The following is a 22,576-nucleotide window of genomic DNA, read 5'->3' as shown; positions in this document are numbered from 1 at the left end:
GCAACTTAATAGAAACATCTTGGCACCCGCTTTGAGGTTAAGGGAAGGAGCCTTGCAGGATCAGACCCGAAGGGCCATTGCCTATTTCCCACAGTGGAGAACCAGATTCTGGCCAGAAGCAGGGCATGAAAAATAATGGCCCTCTCCCATTAGCATTTAATGCCTCTGAACATGATACATAGCCATCATAGCAAATAACCACTGATAGATCTCTCTTGCATGTAAGGAAATTGTTCTTTTTTCTTTTGGTAGTAATACATCTCAGCACTAAATTATATTTGCCATACAACCTTAACCTTAACTTGTCAATTGTATTTCATTTTGCCAGTGCTCCCAAGCACCTCAAAAGATTTTCCATTGATATATTTAACCTTAATATGCACAGCTGAAACCACCATTTTGATTTATGCAAAGTACCATATGTACTGTGAGAAAGCCTTGGAAAAGTTACAGTGACACGAGAAAAAACAGTAGAATTGACTTTTCTTTTTACTGCCATTTATGCCTCTTATTCAAATGAGTTGACTCTCAAAGCACAATCCTGTACTGTGTGAAAAATCCTGTACAGTGTGAAAAGAGAAGATAAATGTTTGCAATACTGGGACAAAGAAAACCTGAAGACACCTTACAAGTAAAAGGAGCAATTTTACCATCAACCCAGGTTTTCCATCAAAGGATATATTGACATGAGGAATCAATGTAAGGTATGCTTCAATGAAGACACTATTTTTCCTTTACAGCTATTGTACTTGTTAAACCAGGTTGTCTGTACCATCTCAACAAGATGAGGAAAAACCGAACAAACAAAAGGAAAAAACCTCTTCTCATCTCTCCTTCCCTTTCCTCCACCAGCAAGAATATAATTGCTCAAAACAATACAGTGAAAGAAAACATTTCTGCAGCCTCAGAGACAGAACCAAGGAGGGAGGTATGCTCCCCAGTGCTTCAGGATGAAAAATGATGGGTGGGGGGGGAACAAAAAGTCCAGCTACAAGCCAAAAGTTTTTATTTAGCATGTTATCATAGCAGAGGCACCGGATTTCTTTAAACCAAATACATACAAAAAGCACAGTCTGTGCCCTGTTTAAGAAAGTGATTCAATAGGATATTGGAATAGAAAACAGTCTGATACACACACACTACATTTTGAGTGATCCTAGATCTGGAGATGGACTTCCAGTTCTCCCTTTAATTTATAGTAGACTGAAATATTAAAATATTCAAAAAAGAAGTGTGTCCTTTTGCCTGGGTGGAGAGGACAGATAAGGATTGAAGAGTGTGGCTCATTTTTGTTCTGCTTTAAACGGTAACAGTCACTTAAAGCCAAATGCTGCCCGATTACTATGAATCAGAAGAATCACTCCTGTGTTCAGGCAGGGGCCCATTTGTGCCCCACAGTGCATATGTGGGGGAAATAAAGGGAGCCTCGGCAGCTGCAATTCACCCATCTCAGTAGGCCTGTCAGACTGCGTGCTAAGCCAGCACAGTTATGCTTCACCCCTTTGGCCAGCTCTTCACAATAGTCTTGACACTGAAGAAGCTCTATACACAATCCGTGTGTAGAGCCGGAAGGGGGGGGGAGTTGTGAGGAGGACAGGTTTGACCCCCCCTCTCCCTGCAGACGATCAGCTGCCCAGACAATTACCAGCTCCGTCATGGAGCCGGTTGGGGCAGTGGGGTTCAGGGGCCTCCTGGCCCCTGGGAGTCCCATAAAGCACCACAGAAGTGTGTGGTGCCTTTGGGGGAGCCTCCTGACGCTGGGAGGAGCCTTTGGGGGAGCCTCCCATTCAGCCGCACCGCAGTGACACAATCCAGGAACCCACTTTTCGGGCGCTCCAAAACCCGGATTGCACGGCAGGCTACCCAAGGTTTGCCACCATGAGCTGCACGGCTCCCAGCAGTTCTTGCATGCAATAGAAACCAGGCTGCCTGGGCTCCCTTAGCCCAGTTTCCACTGCACGTGAGAATAGCCTCAAGGTGTGATTTTTCCTGGGTTAGGCTGTTTGGGCGTGTTTAGGAGTATCTGGATTTCATCAAAGCAGCAGCTAAGCTGCTATTTATTTACTACATGTTTATCCCACTCTTCCTCCAGATAGCCCAGGGCAGTGTACATGATTATATTTATCCTCACAACAACCCTGTGAAATAGGCTTGGCTGAGAAATGAGTGACTGACCCAGAGTCACCCAGTGAGTTCCATGGCTGAATGAGCTTTGAACTCAGGTCTCCTGGGTCCTAGTCCAACACTCTAACCACTACACCACACTGACTCTATAGATGTCCCTTCCTAGTAGTATGACTATGACTGGGCAGACTAACATCTATGGCTCCCATACGCCAAATGACCTGAAGGGTGGTTCACAAAGTTGTGGCCTATTAATCTGGCTTATTTCAATTAAGTAACATGACTGAGGTGCCAGCTATGCTCCATTCTCATACCATGAGCAGTATACTGTATCACTTCCATACTTCTTCTCTGCAGTGACTTCTCCATCTGTTGGCAATCACCAATTTCACTGTATGGTTCAATATCTTGGTAAGAGACTAGAGTCCATAACCAGAACTAGAATCGTATCCACAATTTCAACTAGTCATTAGAGAGACTGGTCAAGAGTTAAAAATATCTTTTGAAAATTTACCGTTTCAGGGTACATGTATGAAAAATCCAGACTACCAGAGTCAAAGAGAAAGAAAATGGTGTTATTGAATTTCTGACAAGGGAATGAATGTTAACATCAAATCCTGGTTCTGTTCACATTGGTGAGAATCAAAGAATGAAACTCAACAGTATTCCTAACTGCTCACTCTGAAATCTCATCACTGAAATATGTCAAGCCTGAAAAGTTTAGATATAACCCATTCAAAGATATTAAAAAGCCAAAAGGCACACTGAGGAAAGTCACTGCACCCTGGATTAAAACTACTGGGCACATTCATTTTGGCACATTAAAAAAAATGCTGTTTATGTTGTTTTTCTTTTAGCCAACTGAGTTAGCAATCTCCAGTCATCTAAATAGGAACCACAAACCCGCAGCCTTCTCCTTTCCCCATCTCTCCCTTCCCCTTGTCAAGCGCACCCCAGACTTTCAATGAAGTCATACCTAACTTGATAGGCTCCTTATTTTTTCCATGGCTGAAGTAAAATGATCTTTCCATCCATCCCAAGAGATCTTGGTGAAAAGGCACTGAATGTAGAGGGACATGCCCAGAAGGACTATGGAGCTGCGCTGCTCCCATGTGCTCAGAAAGCCCATATGGTTGTTTGGGGAAAGGCCTGAGTTCAAGGCCTTTCCCCAAACAACATTAATTGGAAAGGCAGCTACTAAACAAGTTTTACCCTCACATGACTAATGCATACAGGACAAGAGCTGCATTTAAAATATTGCTGCTTCTCCTAAGAATGGAGCAGATACACATTTGAGGCACAGCATCATGTTGTGTTAGACCAGAGATTCTCAACATTGGGCCCCCAGACGCTATTGGACTTCAACTCCCATAATCCCCAACCAAAGGCCACTGGGGCTTGGGATTATGGGAGTTGAAGTCCACTAACATCTGGGAGCCCAACGTTGAGGATCCCTGTGTTAGACTACATCAGCAAGAGAGATTAACAGGCATTTCAGCTGGCATTCCTACAATGTAACAGGGAAATTTTCCATAGCTGTGTATACTGTCTGGATATTATCCAATCCCTTACAAACTGAAATGTGGTTTCAAACAGTACAGTATTTGGCAGATGTGAAACTGCAGACTTTCACATAGATAAAGAGCACGGTACTACTTTCAAACTTTTGTGTAGTATCTAAAACAATCAATGTTTTTCCACACTCTTTTGTGACATACAAAAATATCTTTGACCTTTTACTTTACATGATTTTCTAGGCACTAAAGTGCAAATCAAATAAGTTTCCCTTTTGGTTATAACATAGAGTCAATTGCTATAACCACACCTGCCATGAAATTATTTAAAACATCAATGGACGTATGATGCTGTCTGATACCAGAAGGAGACCATTGGTCCATCTAGCCCATTGTTATCTATTCCACTTGGCAGCAGTTTTCCAAGGTCTTCCAGCGCTGACCTATGGCCTCTACAAACCTTGTGATGGGATCCGTGTGGAAGACAGTCCTATAAATGGATTCTGCACATTTGGCTCCCTGTTGCCAAGCAAGCAACAAAACTCAATTGTAAAACTTGGCCAGGTACGTGGTGCCAAGGAGCACACTGTGGAATGAATGGGTTCCCAAGATTACCTTGTACATGGACCTAGCCATAAGCACATGGCAAAAATGGAATCATGGAGGTCAGGAGGGAATTGCCCGCAGATACATTCCTAGAAGACAGAGGGCACAATAGTGCAACCGTTAGTTCTGGCAGTGCCTCACTGACTTAGTGGAAGAAAGGCCTCAGTTGTGTATTATAATAAATTACTCACTGAAGGAGGAAAAATATTCCCAGTTAGGTTCACAAACAATGTACTACCATTTTCTTCTGCCCTTGTCATGTTTTAGGGGCAAATTTTCTGTTTAAAAACAAAGCCTTGAATTTACTACGCACAGCAATATTGCAGTACTGAGGTTACAATTAAAAATATTGTGGCACTGTTTAAAGAGTCTTGTGTGGATGGTAAATACTGCACCACATTATGATTTAATACATGTTGCCACCTTTCAGTGTCAAGCACCTTTTAAAAAGGTACAGGGCACAACCCACCAGCTAGTTCTTTTGCACAAACCCACTGAACAGATGAAAGCTGCATAAGGACACACACGTGATTTTGTACAGCTCCCATTCATTTCAATGGGATTGCACAAAAAGCTTTCCAGGGGACGATGCCCATGGTAGGCAATCATTTTACATGCTTCAAATTGTACATACAAGAAGTACAGACCAAGTACAGCAGACCCCTGCTAACTTGGCAAAGAGGCACCTTTTAACGTGGTGATTCTCTTTATTTAGCAGGGGGAGAGTAACTGGCCCTGTCCACCCCCAGCACAGTAACTCCAATGACTGTTGCTGGTGTCTATCTTATGTTTCTTTTTAGATTGTGAGCCCTTTGGGGACAGGGAGCCATCTTATTTATTTATTATTTCTCTGTGTAAACCACCCTGAGCCATTTTTGGAAAGGTGGTACAAAAATCGAATGAATGAATGAATGAATGATTAAACCCTTTCCCCAAGAAAGATGACGTCTTGGTTACTGCTTGACAACACTCTGGGTACTGTATGTAATGCCTTCAGCTCGAACACCTTCAAGTATTGGTCCATATATATTTTTAGTCAATGGGATGACCATGCCTTTGGTGTTAATTCCACCTGAAAAACAAAGAAGGAAATATAGTTTATGACCTGGTGAGTGTTTATATACAAATAGCAACTTCTGTGATATTTCTTTATAATAATGATGATATTTCTTTGACAAGTTTATTTAGTACATTTATATACCATCCCATACAAAAAAAGGTCCCTGGGCAGTTCACAATATAAAACCAACTGAAACATTAACATATTTTTAAAAATTTAAAATAAAATAAAGTTTCTAAAACCAAAGCTTCCAGGCCTGCTTTACTTAGGCCCCCCAACTGTTTTCGGATGACAACTCCCAGAATCCCCAGTCACAGTGGCTAATAGCCAGGGATTATGGGAGTTGTAGGCCAACATCTGCAGGAGGGTCGAAGTTGAGCAGCTCTTCATAAACTAAAAGCCTGACTAAACAGGAATGTTTTTAGGTCCTTCTGAAAAACATTCAGAGAAGGGGAAACACTAATTTTGTTAGGAAATGTGTTGCAGAGTCTAGAAAAGGCCCAGTTTCAAGTCACCACCAACCAAGCTGGTTATGGTCCTGTTATGAAAGAAGTTCAATGCTTAGTAAGATCAGACAATAGCTTTGTCTAGAGGCACTAAAAATATATATTGATTCCAAAAACAACCAATGTCTTTCAAACTTTTTCCTTTATTGAGAAGATATAATCATTGCTAAAACAATAACTCCATGTTCAGAGGCCATTTAGTTACAAATTGGAAAAGGACCATACATACCATCCAGAACCATCTTTGCTGCGATAGCAGTAGGGTACCCTACAGTTTTAGCCATTGCAGAATATCCTTTATCATCACCATACACCACAAGACTGATGGATTTGTCTTCCAAATGACCAGATGGATGTCGGATTCCAATTTCATTCCTCATTACTATCATATCTCGTTCTCCAGTACCTAGAGGAAAACAGCAACTTATCGCAGTATTCTAAGATTGAAAAGATCACAAGATGCAGACTTGACAATGAGCTCGTAACTGTTCCATGATCTGCAAGAGTCCCTAGTTATAACCCAAAGGGCATTAAATGCACCTGTTATCCTTTTGCTTGCAAATAAAATTTATATTTTCCCCTTGAAGAAAAAAATTCAGGCCATAGCAGGGAAATTATCCAACCATCCCAATGCTCCAGGAACACTGGACATTAATAATTTGAGGAGGACAGATGCATCTATCTTGAAGTTCAACAAATACCATTTTGGAATGTGGTGGCTTTATTTCTTTGTAAAACCAATTACTTTTGTACTTCAAATAACTACTAACAAACCAGAAATTATACTTGAAATAGCACTTTTCAAGTTTGCATGTAAAATGGAATACAGTAGAAATTTTAGCCATTTTGCATCTTTGTGTACTCATCATGCCAACATACTTGTACAGAAACAGTTCTCCCCTTTGCATGGCTTCTGATTAAAAAAAAAATTCTTTGGATAACAATCTTTGTAGCTATACTGGGTCCAGAAAATAAGCAGAACAGAAAATGAGCCAATGGTCCTGATCCAGAGAACGTTAGCTACACCTAAACAGTATTGAGTTCCACAGGACAAGTTAGTTACAACTAGTGTGTCCCATTGACTTCAGTTACACCTACTAGTCTCTGGACTGTGGTCAACATCTTTTATCGAAACTTCTTTTTAATTGAGGTGTTCATAAGAGCATAAGAACAGCCCTGGGGATAAGGCCCAAGGCCTATCTAGTCCAGGATCCTGTTTCACTCAGTGGCCCCACCAGATGCCTCTGGGAAGCCCACAGGCAATAGCTCAGGGCATGCCCTTTCTCTTGATGCTTCTCCTCTGCATTCAGAGGCATCATGCCACTGAGGCTGGAGGTGGCCAATAGACACCAGACTGGTGGTACGGTGTGCTAGTGGTGTGGTATGCTCATCAAAACCAGCATACAAACTTTCAAAATTACAGCAAACCGTTCCTCAGGTCAGATGCTCTAGAAATAGGTGGAACACTGGGAAGAGAAAGCCAAATGTTTCCATGCAAAAAAGTGCCTGGTGAGGCCACTGCCAGCAGACCATTTTTTCAGTCTTCCTTTAGTAAAGGAAGTCTGAATGGACATAGATAATATGATCAGGTTCCATATTACCTAGTGGCAATGTAAGGGAAAGCAGCACGTTAATAATGTGTTTATTTTGGGAAAACGGGGTAAAGATAAGCCAGAAAGCCCTTAGGTATGCTCAAGGATTCCCACACTCATACACCAGAGTTCTCCTGGGTTGTTGTTTGATGTGGCGGCCAAGGGAACTGCCATTAGAAGAGGGAATCAGAAACCTCACATAGCCCATTGGATCCTTGCTATATGTCATATCTGCACCTTCAATTCCTCCCTTCTTCCCAAACCTTTATTTTAGATAAAGGAAATTTCCATATTTGAAAAGACTGGGATACAAACTGACATCTTGTGAATCTGTCCATTGTGCTTCCCGTGTTCTTTATAAATCCTACTTATAAATTCTTCACAAGAGCTTCCAACACTTCCAATCCCATACCTTACTACGAAACTGGAAGCATAGGAAATCACTATCAGATGTCCAAGGCTCCAAAGGGCATAAGATGGAATGCCTCTTTCTGCCACAAAAACCTGCCATGGGTGCTGATTCAAATGCCTGCTTTGTACAGAGGAACCACAAGTCAACATGGGTGCCATACAACTTGCAAAAATCAGATGCACTAAGTGTACAGAATTGACTAATTTTGGAGTCAGTTCTGATGACAATCCAACAAAATCACAAGAGAAGGGCAAGCAACCAATAAGGAACCTCAGTAGCAGTGGGAAAGGCGTGCAAAGAATTCAGTGTGTGCTCAGAGATGGGTGTGAGCCATGAGTAAGTAACACATGAGAAAACCATGTAACACAGTCTTGAACCAGAAAGCATCAAGATAAACTAGGACACTAACTGGAGATGAAGGTCGAGCTAAGTAGCCTGGCTAGGAGAATGACAAGGTGGCTAATCATTTTAATATTTGGCTTAATGGACCACTTGACAATATGAATGCATGACCTTAGGTGAGCAATGGAACCTGAACAATTTCCCCTCTTCCACCACAATGAGAAAACAATCAGAAAATACAGTTGGGCAAAGTGCAAAGCTGAATGTCTTCCACCTACCAAAAGACAGCTTGGCCTCCATGTGCTTGGCCAGTGCACCCACTATAGACTCTGCAACTGGAACAGGTTCATCTCCAACTAATCCGAGCCTGCAAGCAATAAGACAAATAAAATAAAGACACGTATCAGAACAATTGCATGACCTTTGTCACCAGATTCAGTCAAAGTCAGGCTTTAACATAAGAACCCCGTTCCCCATCCCACAGCATGCATTAAGAAACAGGTTGGACGACTGGACACTATTCCTAACAAACTTAATTAGAGAGAAGGCTTAAGAGGGTAGGGGAGGCCACTCTTGTAATCTCCCAATTCCTACCATTCGATTGCCTCCAGCTGCTGTTCATCTTGCTCCAGTTTATTGTAGACGGCATCTCGGAGGTCATCAGATTTGGCAGGTGGCTTAAGTCCAAGGAGTTTGCACATCAGCTCTTTCTAGGTTTAAAAAAGTAGAAACGCCATATGACCACCTAAAAGTCTGAGAAAAGCCTTAGGAAAACTGCAGGTGAAGAAGGAGAAAGTTTGCCAAAGACCATTCGGGCTGGGCATGGTGGCAGTTGCAGTCCAGCAACATCTGGGGACCCAAGGCTGGGGACAAATGCAAAGGAACCAATACCATACAAACCCCAGCTGCAGCCCTGAGAATCCCTCTCTCTGGGACCAAGACAGCAACACTCACCCAGTTTACAGAAGGTGCCGTTGCACTAAGCATAGGGCACGGTTCCGGATTTATTAATCCTAGTTTCACAAAGCCTCCTAAGGCTTTAGAAAAACCCTAGAGGAAGAGAAGCAAGGGGTTATAAAGGAACACAGAATAAAATAATGGCTCTTCACTGGCTGGCTGTCAGACCAAAAAACCAAACAAACCTTAAGTGGATTCAGTAATATCACAATATTAACAAAGAAACCAAATACTGTATGTTAATGTTTTAATAGGATACTGATAATAAAACTATAACTGAAAATTATCTTAACTACATAAGGTATAATTGATCAAAATTAATAAAAATATGTCCATGCATCACAACAAGATCCATAAAGAATAATCAATGAACATGATTTCAGTCAAAACACAGTTGGCATAACTACAAGATAGACAAGACGGATATCCAATTTTTTTTTATTAAAATGAGACACTACAATCATATACCTCTTCCATCTACAGACAGCAAGATACTTTGGAAATAACCTGGATCTAATTTTTCAATGGGACACTTGGTGATCACTTTTATGAGATCTCATTGATTACTTTTTAGTAAACTTGTGATTCATGGACATATTTTTATTAATTTTCTCTATCTGTTTCAAATTGTCCCTTTTTAAACAAGGTGATAGAGCGTGTGATGGCTGTGCTGCTATAAATTAATTATAATTTTAATAATTTGTTTTAATTGTTTTATGCTATTGTTTTGTGTATTTTAATCTGTGCTGATTTTTAAATATTATTTTAAATTTTATACACCGCCTAGAGATGTACATATCCGGTGGTATAAAAATATGGCAGGCAGGCAGGCAGTCTTTGATGATACGGGCTATCTAGACCCTTTTCAATCTGGTTTCTGCTCTTGGTTTGGGATTGAAACTGCCTGTTGGATGACCTATGGCAGGAATTAGACAGGAGGAGTGCATTCCTGTTGGTTCTGCTGGACCTCTCAGCGGCATTTGATCCTATTGACCATGGTATCCTTCTGCCTCTCCGGTATAGGGATCAGGGCAGGGGTGCATTGTAGTGGTTCCAGTCCTTTCTTGGAAGAAGGTGCCAGAAGGTGGTGCTGGGGGACTTCTGCTCGACTCCTTGGCTTCTGGCCTATGGGGTCCCACAAGGCTCAGTATTGTCCCCCATGCTGTTCAACATCTACATGAAACTGCTGGGACAGGTCATGAGGAGGCTTGGACTAAAGTGTCCTCAGTATGCAGATGACACTCAGCTCTGCCCTTCTCTGACATCAGATCCTAGGAAAGCAAGTGGATGTACTGAACTGGGGGAGGGGTGTGGCTAGAGGCAGCGATGGGCTGGATGTGGGCTGGCAATCTGAGGTTAAATCCAGGCAAGTTGGAGGTGCTGCTGGTCAGTAGAAAAGCCAATCAGGATAGCTCTGAAGGGGTTGTACTCCCCCTGAAAGAGAAAGTGTGGAGCTTGGGGGTCTTGCTGGACCCATTTCTGCTTTTGGGTGGTCAGGTAGAGGTGACAGCCAGGAGTGCCTTTCCACAGCTTCGGCTAGTGTGCCAGCTGCGTCCCATTCTCGAGAAGGCAGATCTGGCCACAGTTATCCATGCCTTAGTCACATCACAGCTGGATTACTGCAATGTACTTTATATGGGGTTGCATATTCAGAAACTTCGGCTGGTCCAGAATGCAGCTGCCAGGGTTCTCTCTGGAACTGCTTGCTCAGAGCATATTACATCTATTCTGAAAGAGCTGTACTGGTTGCCAATTTGCTTCCGGACCCAATTCAAGGTACTGGTCATTAGCTTTAAAGCCCTTAACCATTTGGGCCCTGGATACATGAAGGACCACCTGATCCCAAGGGTTTCTGCCCACCCAAAAAGGGGGCCCTTTGCTTCATGTGCTGACACAGAGCGGTTCAATTGTCGTGCACATGGGACAGGGCCTTCTGTTATTGCCCCCAGCCTCTGGAATGCTCTCCCAGTGATTGTTCACTCTTTGACACCTTTGGCTGCTTTAAAAAAAATTAAGACCTTTTTTACTTGTTCAGGCTTTTATCGCTTATGGGGTGCCAGGTTTCTCAGCTTTCCTGCTTCTGTTTATCTTTTTAAATGGTGGTTGTTTTTTTGGTGTTTTATGGTTTTTATTGTTTAACTGATTAAGGATTTAAATGTAATTTAAATGGAGTTTTATTTTAACTTTTGTAAACCACCTTGGGATGTCTTATGAAAGGCAGTATAAAATGTGAATACATACATACATACATACATACATACAATTCCCAGTGCAATGCTATGCATGATTACTCAGAAGGAAGTCCCAATGTGTTCAATGGGATTTACTCCCAGGTATACATGCACAGGATTGCAGTCTTTTGCTGGCAGACCATTGGTCCATCTTGCCTGCACTGAAAGCGGCTCAGGCAGATGACTTTCAGAGCCCTGTTTCCAGAGATGCTTCACCTGGACATGCCAAAGATTGAATCAGAGACCTTCTGTTTGGGAAATATGTGCCTTAACACTGACCTGTAGTCCCTTTCAATAAGAGTATAGTAGAATGCATTGTGCCCAGACAAATGAGCCTTGACCTTTGGTAATAAAGGACCACAATAGCTGTAACTATTAGCTCAGTTCAGTTTTATTTCAGTCTCTGACAAGCAATCTGTAACTATTATGTAATTAATATATAGCACTTACATTTATATACCGCTCTATAGCTGGAAGCTCTACAATGATTTAGCATATTGCCCCCCAACATTCTGGGTACTCATTTTACCAACCTCGGAAGGATGGAAGGCTGAGTCAACCTTGAGCCCCTGGTTAGGATCGAACTTGTAACCTTCTGGTTACAGGGTGGCAGTTTTACCACTGTGCCACCAGGGGCTCAAGGTTACATAATCATGGCCACAAGTCATTTACCTATCTCATACATTTCCTTTTAATCTACAATTCTCAGTAGGTATGTGCTGGAACTGTGGTTTGAAGCGCGATTCCAGCACTTTTAAGGAAATTAGAAAGGGAACCTTAATAAAACTGAGAACAGCTGTTTACCTGCTTTCCACTGCCCTTTCCAGAATGCTGGGGCGGCACATGTCCCAAAAAGCCCCACACGCCGTCAGCATGCACATGGCATCTGCACATGCACAAGCACCATTTGCGTGGTCAGCCTGGTGTTACTGACCATACAAATGGCATCCACACATGCACAGATGCCATGTGTGTGCTGATGGGGTGTAGGGCTTTGGGGGACATGTGCCACCCCACCAGCAGGGAGCTGGAAAGGGCGGCAGAAAGCAGGTAAGCACCTGTTCTCAGTTTTATTAAAGTTCGCTTTCTACTTTCTTTTAAAGTGCTCGAACCACGCTTCAAAACACCCCTAATTCCCAGGGCAGTTTGCAAATTAAATAAAGCAATAAAATCATAAGAAAATCTGCAGTTTAAAAAGTTGCACCATTAAAATCCATTCAATAGATTAAGAGGCCTGGACAACTAATAAGGTTATTGTTGCACCAAGGGCATAGGCCCCAAGGGAAGCTTCCCTTAAGAGTGAATTCCCTAATTGGGACATCACTACCAGAACGGCCCTATCCCCAGGTGCCACCCAGCTTATCTCAACAGCAAGGGCACCTAGAATTATCTTAGTGTTTTTCTTATGTGAAAAGTGTATTACAGAAGCACCACTCACATAAGAAAATCAGGGAACTGTTGACTTTCCACTTAGTAAGTGTAACATAGGAACACAGGAAGCTGCCATATACTGGGTCAGCCCATTGGTCCATCTAGCTCAGTATTGTCTACACACAGAGGCGTATCTAGGGAAAATAGCGCCTAGGGCAAGCACTGAAATTGTGCCCCCTGTCCGAACATCTGACACCCATCTTTCAGATAACTTTACCATAATATCAGCTGAAAAATACAAGTCAAGCTTGTTAATCTTTTCATATTTCAAAAACTATTTAGCAGTGGACGTAGCCAGACCAAAAAATGCTGGGAAACTACAAATTTCATTATGCTGGGGCTCATGAAATACCCAAAAACTCTGTAGAGGTGTACTTGGAAAACTAAACAGAAGTGCCTGTCTAATTCTCTGCTATGCATTGTAGCATCACTATTATATATGTTTTAAAAATAAATGGAGAATTTGACTTTTCCCAGATACTCTGAAAATAATTAAAGTAAACTGTGTCACTGCTTGGAATATATTCTGGTATTTCAGAAAGACAGTTAAAATGAGAGAAAGAGAGCAAGAAACTCCCAGTGGGCCTTAATACTCAGGATTTCACACTGATTCAAAGACAAACTCACTATTAATAGCCATATTATTAAGACATCACATTTAACTCACTTATCACAAGAAGCAAAGTAAGACCAAATGAATACAATCCTAGCTCATAAGCTTCAGCTCAGTATTCACAAGCCCTGATTCTCTGTACTTAGTGCCAAACTAAATATGTGTACAGTGACATATTATATATTTTTTAAAGAAATTACCTGCAGCCCCTTCAGGGGGTCTTCCTAAAGGCCATGTGTAGGGGGTCTGCAAAGGTCCCCCCTCCCCCTGCTGGCCTCTAGGGCCTCACAGGGACCATTTGATTATGTGCGGTGGCTGTTTTTAAAAAAAAAAAATTTAAATGGCCACTGAAAACAAAATGGCCACTGCGCATGCTCAAATGGCCTCTGCAAGGCCTGGCATGGCCTAGGGCCTCACAGAGCCCATTTGAGCATGCATGGTGGCCATTTTGTTTTCAGCAGCCTTTTTTTTTTTTTTTTAAGAATGGCGCCCCCCTTCAAGTGGCACCCGGGGCACGTGCCCTGCCTGCCCCACCCTAGATACGCCCCTGTCTACACAGACTGGCAGCGGCTTCTCCAAGGTTGCAGGCAGGAATCTCTCTCAGCCCTATCTTGGAGATGCCAGGGAGGGAACTTGGAACCTAGATGCCCTTTCCAGAGTGCCTCTATCCCTAAGGGGAATATCTTACAGTGCTCACACATCTAGTCTCCCATTCACAAGCAACCAGGGCAGACCCTGCTTAGCTAATAGGACAAGTCATGCTTGTTACCACAAGACCAGCTCTCCTCCCTCATAACATATGATCAACAATGCTTTCTATGCTATCAAAACGTACCTACCCTGTATCGTAAAGTTCCTCTTAAGAGAGTGTGAGCTGACTGAATACCATATGGTTCAGCATATTTTGTACTGTCTCTGTTTGGAAAACCTTCCAAATTTAATCCTGGGAAAAAATCCATGACAGTAACAGAATCAAGCAAAGCTCCTCCGGCTGGAATATTAATAACCTAAGGATTGTGGAAAAAACAACAATCATGTAAGAACTATATTTTAAGACTGGAATTCCCAAATTCACCAAATCCCTCCTTAGACATGTTTATCTCCCATGAGATGCAAGGCTGCCCTCCTCCTTCTGTCTCAGGGATGTGTCAATGACCCCTGAATGCGTCCACAGCCATGGTGCTGTAGGAGGGTCAAGGAGGATGAACTATTTCAAACCTGTCCTTGGCTTTCCCAGATGACCCATACACAATACAGGATCAGAGATGCCCTCAACAGGAAGCCATTTTAGTGTTTTTAACTTTTGCAACACAAAGTTGTTTTGAGCTTGTTGAAAGGTGGGATATAGATATTTTAAAGAAATGTTTACCATGGCATTACAGTTTTTTTTACAACTAGCAATGCGATGTCTTGTTCTTATCTATCCTAAATCAGAACAAGTATAAGCCAATGAAGTGTTCAATGAAGGAAAATTCACGTGGAAATCTGATTTGAAAGTTAAATTTTTCAGTCATAAGAATACTTGGGATGTTTCTTTACAGCGTACAACAGTCAAAATGCCACTGCCATAAACACTGGGTGCAGAAAATTTCCCCTGAACTCCTTTGCCTCTAGAAAAGGGAACTCAATGCATATGTTACTGAATATGTTGTAACAGAGAATGAAGAGAAGACACAATAGTCCTACAAGTATTTATACAGTTGAGATTCTTCAGACAAGTCTTGTAAGGATTTGGAATCTGAAAGAATTTCATCCAGTTTCTAGGGACTACTTTGGAGTAAGCAGTTTGGTAACTGAAGACGGTCCTAATTGGAAATAAGATCTGCAAACATGCTACAACAGGAGCTTCTTGTGTCTTCTTCTGAAGAGGAAGCCCTGGCAATAATTGAACTGTGTTGCAATGGCCCATGGCTTGATAGGACAGGACACTACCATCGTGACAAAGAAAACCCAAACAAATAAGTGTTGCATTTTAAGGATACTGGTATGATTGGTCATTTTACTTTGTAGCTACCCTGAGCTTAGGAAGGATGGGATAAAGGACATACATAAATACATTTTGTATGAGAAAGATCCACACAGACTTGTCACAGTCTACGTGACAGTCTGACTTGTGACAGACTTGTCACACACAAAAAGACTTGACCATTCCTAACCCCTGCTAACTTGGCAAAGAGGCACCTTTTAATGTGGTGATTCTCTTTATTTAGCAGGGGAAGACTAACTGGCCCTCTTCACTCCCAGCACAGTACCTCCAGTGACTGTTGTTGGTGTCTATCTTATGTTTCTTTTAGATTGTGAACCCTTTGGGAACAGGGATCCATCTTATTTATTTATTATTTCTCTGTATAAACCGCCCTGATCCATTTTTTGGAAGAGAGGTATAGAAATAAATAAATAAATAAATAAATATAAATATTCAAATACACACACAGTCCACTAAGCCTATTCTAAACATACAGAACCCTGGACCATGGTCCCTGGTATTGTCACATAGTAGGGAGTTTTCTCATACAAGATGTATTGGTCCAGTTCTAATGATGGTACTATCATTACCAAGTCAGACCACTGTACACCACAGACTATGAGAAGTGGTGTGGAGAGAGTATTTCATAGGGCTTCACACCTCTTCATTTAATATGAGCTAGTTCTACACTCCGACTGGATCCTAAGAGCAAAGTATCCAAACTCTTCATGATAAGCATTGGCCTCTGGAATACAGGAAGCTGCCCGATACAGAGTCAGACCATCGGTCCATCCAGCTCAGTATTGTATACACTGACTGGCAGTGGTGCTCCAAGATTCTAGGCAGGAGTCATTCCCAGCCCTACCTGGAGATACCAGAGATTGAAATTGGAACCTTCTGCAAGCAAAGCAGGTTCTCTGCCTTTGAGTTACAACCCCATACCCAGGCAAATCTTGAGCAGAACTATGGAAATTTTACCACTGATTGACAATGACAATGTATCCCACCAGGAGCGGAAAATTGCAGGAGGGGAAATTTGTCCTCGAAAGGACTTGTGGGAAGGGAGTGTGCAATCCTCTGTTACTCTGTCATATATGCACTGGTCCTAACAGAGTAAAAATGAGTTAATCTGAGGTCGTGTTTTCACTCCAGAAGGATAAAATAGTACTACAAATCCTAGATATTGGACTTAACAATACCCCATCCTTGCATTTTTACAGACAAACCAATTATTTCACCTCTCCATCTTGTAAAAATGTGGCAGGTTGAACTGTATTCAGCAGGACCCCCAGTGGATTCCAGCTGAATTTATAGCGGAGGGGGTTGTCAGAATGCTCTGGAGCAGGCAGGCCACCACAGAAGGAAGTATAGGATTCCACCTGGTGAAGACAAGACTTCGGTTACCATCAATTAATTGAGAAGCATCTAATACAGACTGCAAAGAAAGCAAACACTGCTTTTCTTTGTAGCATTCATTACTGATATATCTAAAATCCCCTTTTCCATTCACCTACAGAAAGATATAATTTACTTTAAAATCTCACTGAGCTCATTACTCCACTTACACTAGACCTTTCAGAAACAGATCACAGCAAAAAGATTAAGAATTACATATTCTGCAGAATACATACATAATAGCCACAAAGCAACACAGTTCACTTTCTGGACATTCATACAGAACTTTTCACACACATTTAAACCTCACTGGCCCAGTCCAGCTATAGTTAGTTATGACCAAGCACCACTTAATGCAATGGGATTTATGATAGTCCCAACTATCTTGAGCCATAGTTTCAATGAGATTTAATCACACAAGGGGATCCAGTTAATGTATTACATTCCAAATGCTACAGTCAAAGGAAATGTACTACCGTTCATCTCCACCACAATAACCTGATACCGCACAGAAAAGGGAAGAAATTCCAAGATCTTAAGAAGAGCCCTGATGGATCAGACCAAAGGTCTATTAATTCCAGCATTCAGTTCTCCATAATACTCAACCAGATGCCTTTGGGAAGCCCAGAAGTAGGCTATGAAAGCTATAGAGGTCACCCCTTAGTAACTAGTATTCAAAGGTAAACCACCTCTAAACATGGAAGTTCTACACAATCATGACTAATAGCCAGAGACAGCCCTCTCCTCCATGAATTTGTCTTAGCCTTTTTAAAGTTATCTAAGCTAGAGGCCATCTCATACAGCAGCAGCAGGGAAGAGACTTCTTTGAATTTAGTTTTCACAACAAAACAAAAAGTATTTTGGTCAAGAGGATAAATTTCACCAGATTTATCATTTAATACCTTACCGTAGCTCCCACTTCTTTTGCTTTATCAATGCACTCCATTGCCAGCATATGATCAAGGCCAGGATCCAAGCCCACTTCACTGATAACAGTAATGCCAGCAGCCTCTGCACTAAAATGAAAGAGAGTTCAAATCAAAATGCCATAACAAGGCATTTCTATGGACCAGAACAGTGCCAATAAGATGTTTTGGTTCACAAACCACATGTGTGCATGGATGGAGGGCTAAACCAAGCCTATCGCATTTCAGTGTTCCTTTACAAGTTGGTTAACCATGCAGTAGAGCAAAGAGGGGCAAGCCATCTTTGATCCATTCAGGGTCCCAGGCTGGAAGAACTTAAGTGTGGTTTCTCCATCTACTTTTAACACACACACACGCCTTTCCCCTTAATTTTGGGCTGGAAGCCTTAAACTAGGTTGCCTCCCCTTAAGACTGTTACCAATTTCATGGATTTGACCCAACAGTGGATTTCGAGGGGGCCGTCAATGATCAATGGTTGCTGAAGGTCACCTGTGCCAGAGATGGAACCCAAGCGGGGGTGGACTTGTCTCAGGGATGCCATTTTTTTAACGTGTGTTCTGGCTCCAGGTCAAGAAATATGCATGAGAGATGCTGAAAACTCTGCTAGAACACAAGAAGGCTTCTCCTCAGACCTACCTTTCCTGTAGTTCTTTCATAGCAGGTGTCAGGTAACTGGCAGTTACCAAATTCACTTTGTTGTCAATGCACTTCTTGGCAACCAATGGATGGAATGAATAAGGCAGCAGGCTAAAGAGATAAAAGGAGAAAGAAGACTATACACTAGAAAATTCTAGCCTAGTTTAGCCTGGCCTTTCCTCGTGTACCAAAGAAGGTTCTTTCCTCCAGAAGAGGAAAGTCACCAGCAAGGGGTCCTAGGCAGCAGGACTGGGGAAAACATCTCTGTGAGACCTCTCTGACAGCAATTTCCAGTCTGAGAAGACAGTGATGAAATGAGTAGATGGCTCAATACAAGGCACATTTGTTGCCGCCCTTCCCTGCGCCCTCCCCTTCTTGCCTATCAATTCCAGATGTTTTCACCAGTGCCACCTTGATTGCTTAACATAAAATGAGAAATACTGTGATGAAATAGGTGGAGTGTTGTACTTGGAAGACCTGGGTTCAAATTCATGAAGTGTACTGGATGAACTTGGGCCAAACACTATCTGCCAGTAATCTAGTCCACAAGACAGTTATATGGATAAAATTGTGGAATATAGGGAGAAGACCATGTAAATTACCCTGAGCTCCTTAGAGGAAGAGCAGGATAAATACTGATGATTTTATTTGTTTGAGTACATTTATATACTGCCCCATACAAAAAAGTCCCTGGGCGGTTCAAAATATAAAACCATTAAAACATTAACATAATTAAAACAATTTAAAATACAATAAAAACTCTAAAACCAAAGCTATAAAACTTTGGTTTTATGATGTGCTAAAGTAATTTTTCTAAGAAGGTACTGAACCACATTTAGATTTTGTAAGTATGGAGAACATCATGAGCATGAAACAAGTGATAAATAGCAATAGTAGAAGCAGAATCTACTGAGAGAGGAGGAACGATACATCCCTTGCATCTTCTCAAGCCCCTCAGAATATGTCCATTGCCAGAACATAATTCAGATTAATGACTGTCAAAATGATTATTTGTTACTGGAAAAGCATAAAATATTTTTAAAATTAAAAAAAACCCTGAAGAAGTAGCCCTTTATTATATAAACAACCCAGGACATATTTTAATAATCTGACTGCAGTCACACACACTTTATGGTAGAAAGCTTGCATTTTCCATAGAGTATACAGAAAGCGGGGTTCCACAACCAGTACTGGTGTGTCCCTAATAATCTGCAGGCATTATACAAAGCAGGGATCCTGTATTTGTGTATAGCGTCACCAAGAGCATGCTCTGAAGTGTTGATGCACTTTGAAACCCCACTTCCAAAGTCCTCCCCATGATGTGGAACACTGAGGCACCAGCATTCCACATCAAGGGTGGAACTCTCCTTGCACAGAATGTTGAACTGTGTGGGACTCTCCTTGCATACTGTAAGTGCAGACAAGAGGGTGGGGGCAGGTTCAGAGTACATCAGTGTGAGAGAGAGGGGCTTCCAAGCATACTCTTGGGGACACTCTATGCATTACCTGTTATACATGTAATTCTAACTGAAAGAAAGTATTTGTCTCACACACTTATTAAACATACAGCTTTACAAAGGTAATGTGTGAAATGACACAAAGTGCTGAAACCTAGCATTCTTCTCACCATCACCACAGCAACCATGTAAGTAAAGTGACCAAGAGCTAGCCTGATACCACCTGCTTCCACCATTTGCAACTGCCAAAGGATGTGATGATCATCAAAACAATGACCTGATAACAAGATTGTGTTTCTTCACCATTGATGATAATTTCTCTTCATCTTCAGTGACATCCACAACAACAGGAACAACACTGCTGTATTTCTTAGTTAGCTGCTGAAGTTGATTCTTCATGATGGATGCTATTGTAGAGCAAGAACATTGGCTGAAATAAGTACACAGAAACATTTCACTCTCCAGCCCTTACCATTAAGCTAGGTGTCCTCCATGACCATTTTCACTCATAAACCTTCTTGCTTTGTATGTGCCTTACAGGGAAACCTCTCTATTCATGAACTCACCATCCATGGTGTCACTTATCTGCAGGAGTCTAACTGACAGCGATTTTCATTATCCATAGATACAAAAGGGTTAAAACCCATGTATCCGCGATTCCTAGAGGGCCAGAAGTGACTGCGGAGGTCACTTCTAGTCGCCATTTTGTGGCTCATTTCTTTAAAATATATTTTTCCATGATTGTTTGTGGTTTGGGGGGGCATTTAGTGCTTTTGTGGGCATTCCTGGGCACATGAAAACCCTGCGGAGCACTGTACGGTAAGCAATTTCATGTGTTTTAAAAAGATGTTTCTAAGCTGGTTTTCCACATATTTCATCCATTCTGGAACCTAACCCCACACTTCCCATAGGCATAATGCCTCATTACTCATGGGTTCATTACCTGCGGTAGCAGGCGAAGAACGGAACCCCCATGAGTACTGAGGTTTGCCTGTATTTCCAATACACAGGCTGTATAGCTGTCGATCCCTCTTCCAGATAAAGATGAAGTATAAACTTTTTAATTAGTATATAACAAAGCTATTGAGTCAACACAAAGGTGGCAGTGGGACTGGCCAACCAGCACTTCATAGTGAGCAAATGTAAACTATTCTTCATTTCCTTTGAAAGTAAAAACAAAAACCCACCTACAGCTGTGCTACCTAAACATGACACTGGCTGACATCCTGACTAATTTACTAACAGGATTCCTACTTAAATTTAGTAGTCCTTTAGAGAAACTCCTTAGTAGTAGTACTGAATAATTTAGTCAGGCTATCAGCCACTGAATTTGAGACAGATCTACATAACACAGTTGCCTACAAAATGGAAAAAAATCAAATTAAATGGGTAAAGTGGAATTCAAAGAACTAAAAATTACATTGCTGAAGCCTTTTAAATAATTTTCTTCTAAAAAAAACCATGTAAAGGAAAAATGCTCTTTCAAAGCTTCTCAGTTGTACAATAAGAACTACAGGCATGAAGTATGATGAGGAGCAAAACACAGCTCAGAAAGATTATGCTGCTATGCATGCACAACTTGCAGCCCTAGGCCAGATAAGAGTCATAAGTGAATTACGTACATTCATTTAAGTCAAAAGCAAAGCACTAAATCCAACTACAAGTATATCTCCAAAGAAGCCTGCTTAGGGAAGAGATTATGCGGAAAAGTTTGTCCTTCAACCTTTCATACAAATATCTCAAAGTTCTTGCTCGTCTATTTGTTTTAATTAGAGAAATATCCAAAACACATCCGAAAAGTGAGGACTAATCACACAACAAAAAAGAACAATTCAGCTGTTTTTAAAAGACAATATATAGTCCCCTCTGTCTACAAAAAACAAGCAAAACAATCCCTCTAAAGAATCCATTATATTCTAAGGTTTATTCTTGTGCAGTGCAAAAATAAATGGTGCAGTGAAAACTAAGTTTTTATGTAGTTAGAGCTATGGAGTTTAGTGAGCAAGGATACAAAAGAGAAAAAGAATTTGAAAATAGAAGATGAAAGCTGTTACCATTCGATCTACATAAGCTTATACAAAGCATATACTGAAACCTTCTCTCACTCTTCCCCATTCTTTGCAAAGCACCTCCATTTCTATTGCTTCCTCTCTTTGTCTCTCATTTCCCCCTTCCTTCCTTCCCTTGTTTTCTGTCACTCCCCATCTGTCTGTCTCTTTTTCTTTTGCTGTTCATTTCTCCTCTTCCAAATATCTTGCTTTCTCTCTTTCTTTCAAAAGGTGCTGTAGTAAGAGGATGTTCGTGGATGGGGGGTGGGCTACATCCACCACTTATGCAGCAGGAAACACCACTTAGAATAATTCTTGATTATTCTGATGCACAAAGCAAGTGATGACAATGCAGGAAGAAGTTTTAATTGGCATACAACTGAAATGTATGCAAGAGCTATACAATACCCAAAATAAAACTAAGCTAACTCATGAAGACAAAACATCACCTATTCTAGGATGAAGGCACAATGAAAAAACTTTTGGCAGTGAGGGGGAATTCAAGAGGATCAACAAATGAAATATGTGCTAGGTCTTAGAAATCATAAGCCAATCAGCTCAGTCACTCCAACAGTCTTCACCAATAGAGATGGCAATGGCCCGCAGGCCATGTGTGCTCTCCAAGAGACTTTTGTTCAACTTCATAGCTTATATTAAGAATTGAAACTTTAAACCTTGATTTTAAAGAGAGAGAAACTGTGTTTCTAGATCTCGTGATTGTAGAGATCTTGAAAAATGTTTCTGAAAAGCTTAGAAGTTA

General features: G+C 41.4%; 1 protein-coding gene across 2 annotated transcripts in view; it reads right to left on the bottom strand.

The window, feature by feature from the left end:
• Positions 1–989: 989 nt before the first annotated feature.
• Positions 990–22,576, bottom strand: part of AASS (aminoadipate-semialdehyde synthase) — a 49,748-nt gene continuing 28,161 nt past the window's right edge. For both annotated transcript variants that reach the window (XM_053255936.1, XM_053255937.1), the window contains 10 exons: positions 20,046–20,175; positions 18,312–18,422; positions 17,657–17,765; positions 16,593–16,733; positions 14,228–14,395; positions 9,111–9,206; positions 8,751–8,866; positions 8,435–8,523; positions 6,040–6,216; positions 990–5,316 (listed from right to left, as the gene is read on the bottom strand). In XM_053255936.1, coding sequence (XP_053111911.1) covers positions 5,198–5,316; positions 6,040–6,216; positions 8,435–8,523; positions 8,751–8,866; positions 9,111–9,206; positions 14,228–14,395; positions 16,593–16,733; positions 17,657–17,765; positions 18,312–18,422; positions 20,046–20,175 — 1,256 coding nt within the window. In that variant the 3' untranslated portion in view covers positions 990–5,197. The remainder of the gene's footprint in view (positions 5,317–6,039; positions 6,217–8,434; positions 8,524–8,750; positions 8,867–9,110; positions 9,207–14,227; positions 14,396–16,592; positions 16,734–17,656; positions 17,766–18,311; positions 18,423–20,045; positions 20,176–22,576) is intronic.

Source organism: Hemicordylus capensis, chromosome 5 (genome assembly GCF_027244095.1).
Source record: "Hemicordylus capensis ecotype Gifberg chromosome 5, rHemCap1.1.pri, whole genome shotgun sequence".
Classification (NCBI taxonomy): Eukaryota; Metazoa; Chordata; class Lepidosauria; order Squamata; family Cordylidae; genus Hemicordylus; species Hemicordylus capensis.
Note: the sequence above shows the minus strand (reverse complement) of the source record. Positions and strands in the feature narration are given on the sequence as shown.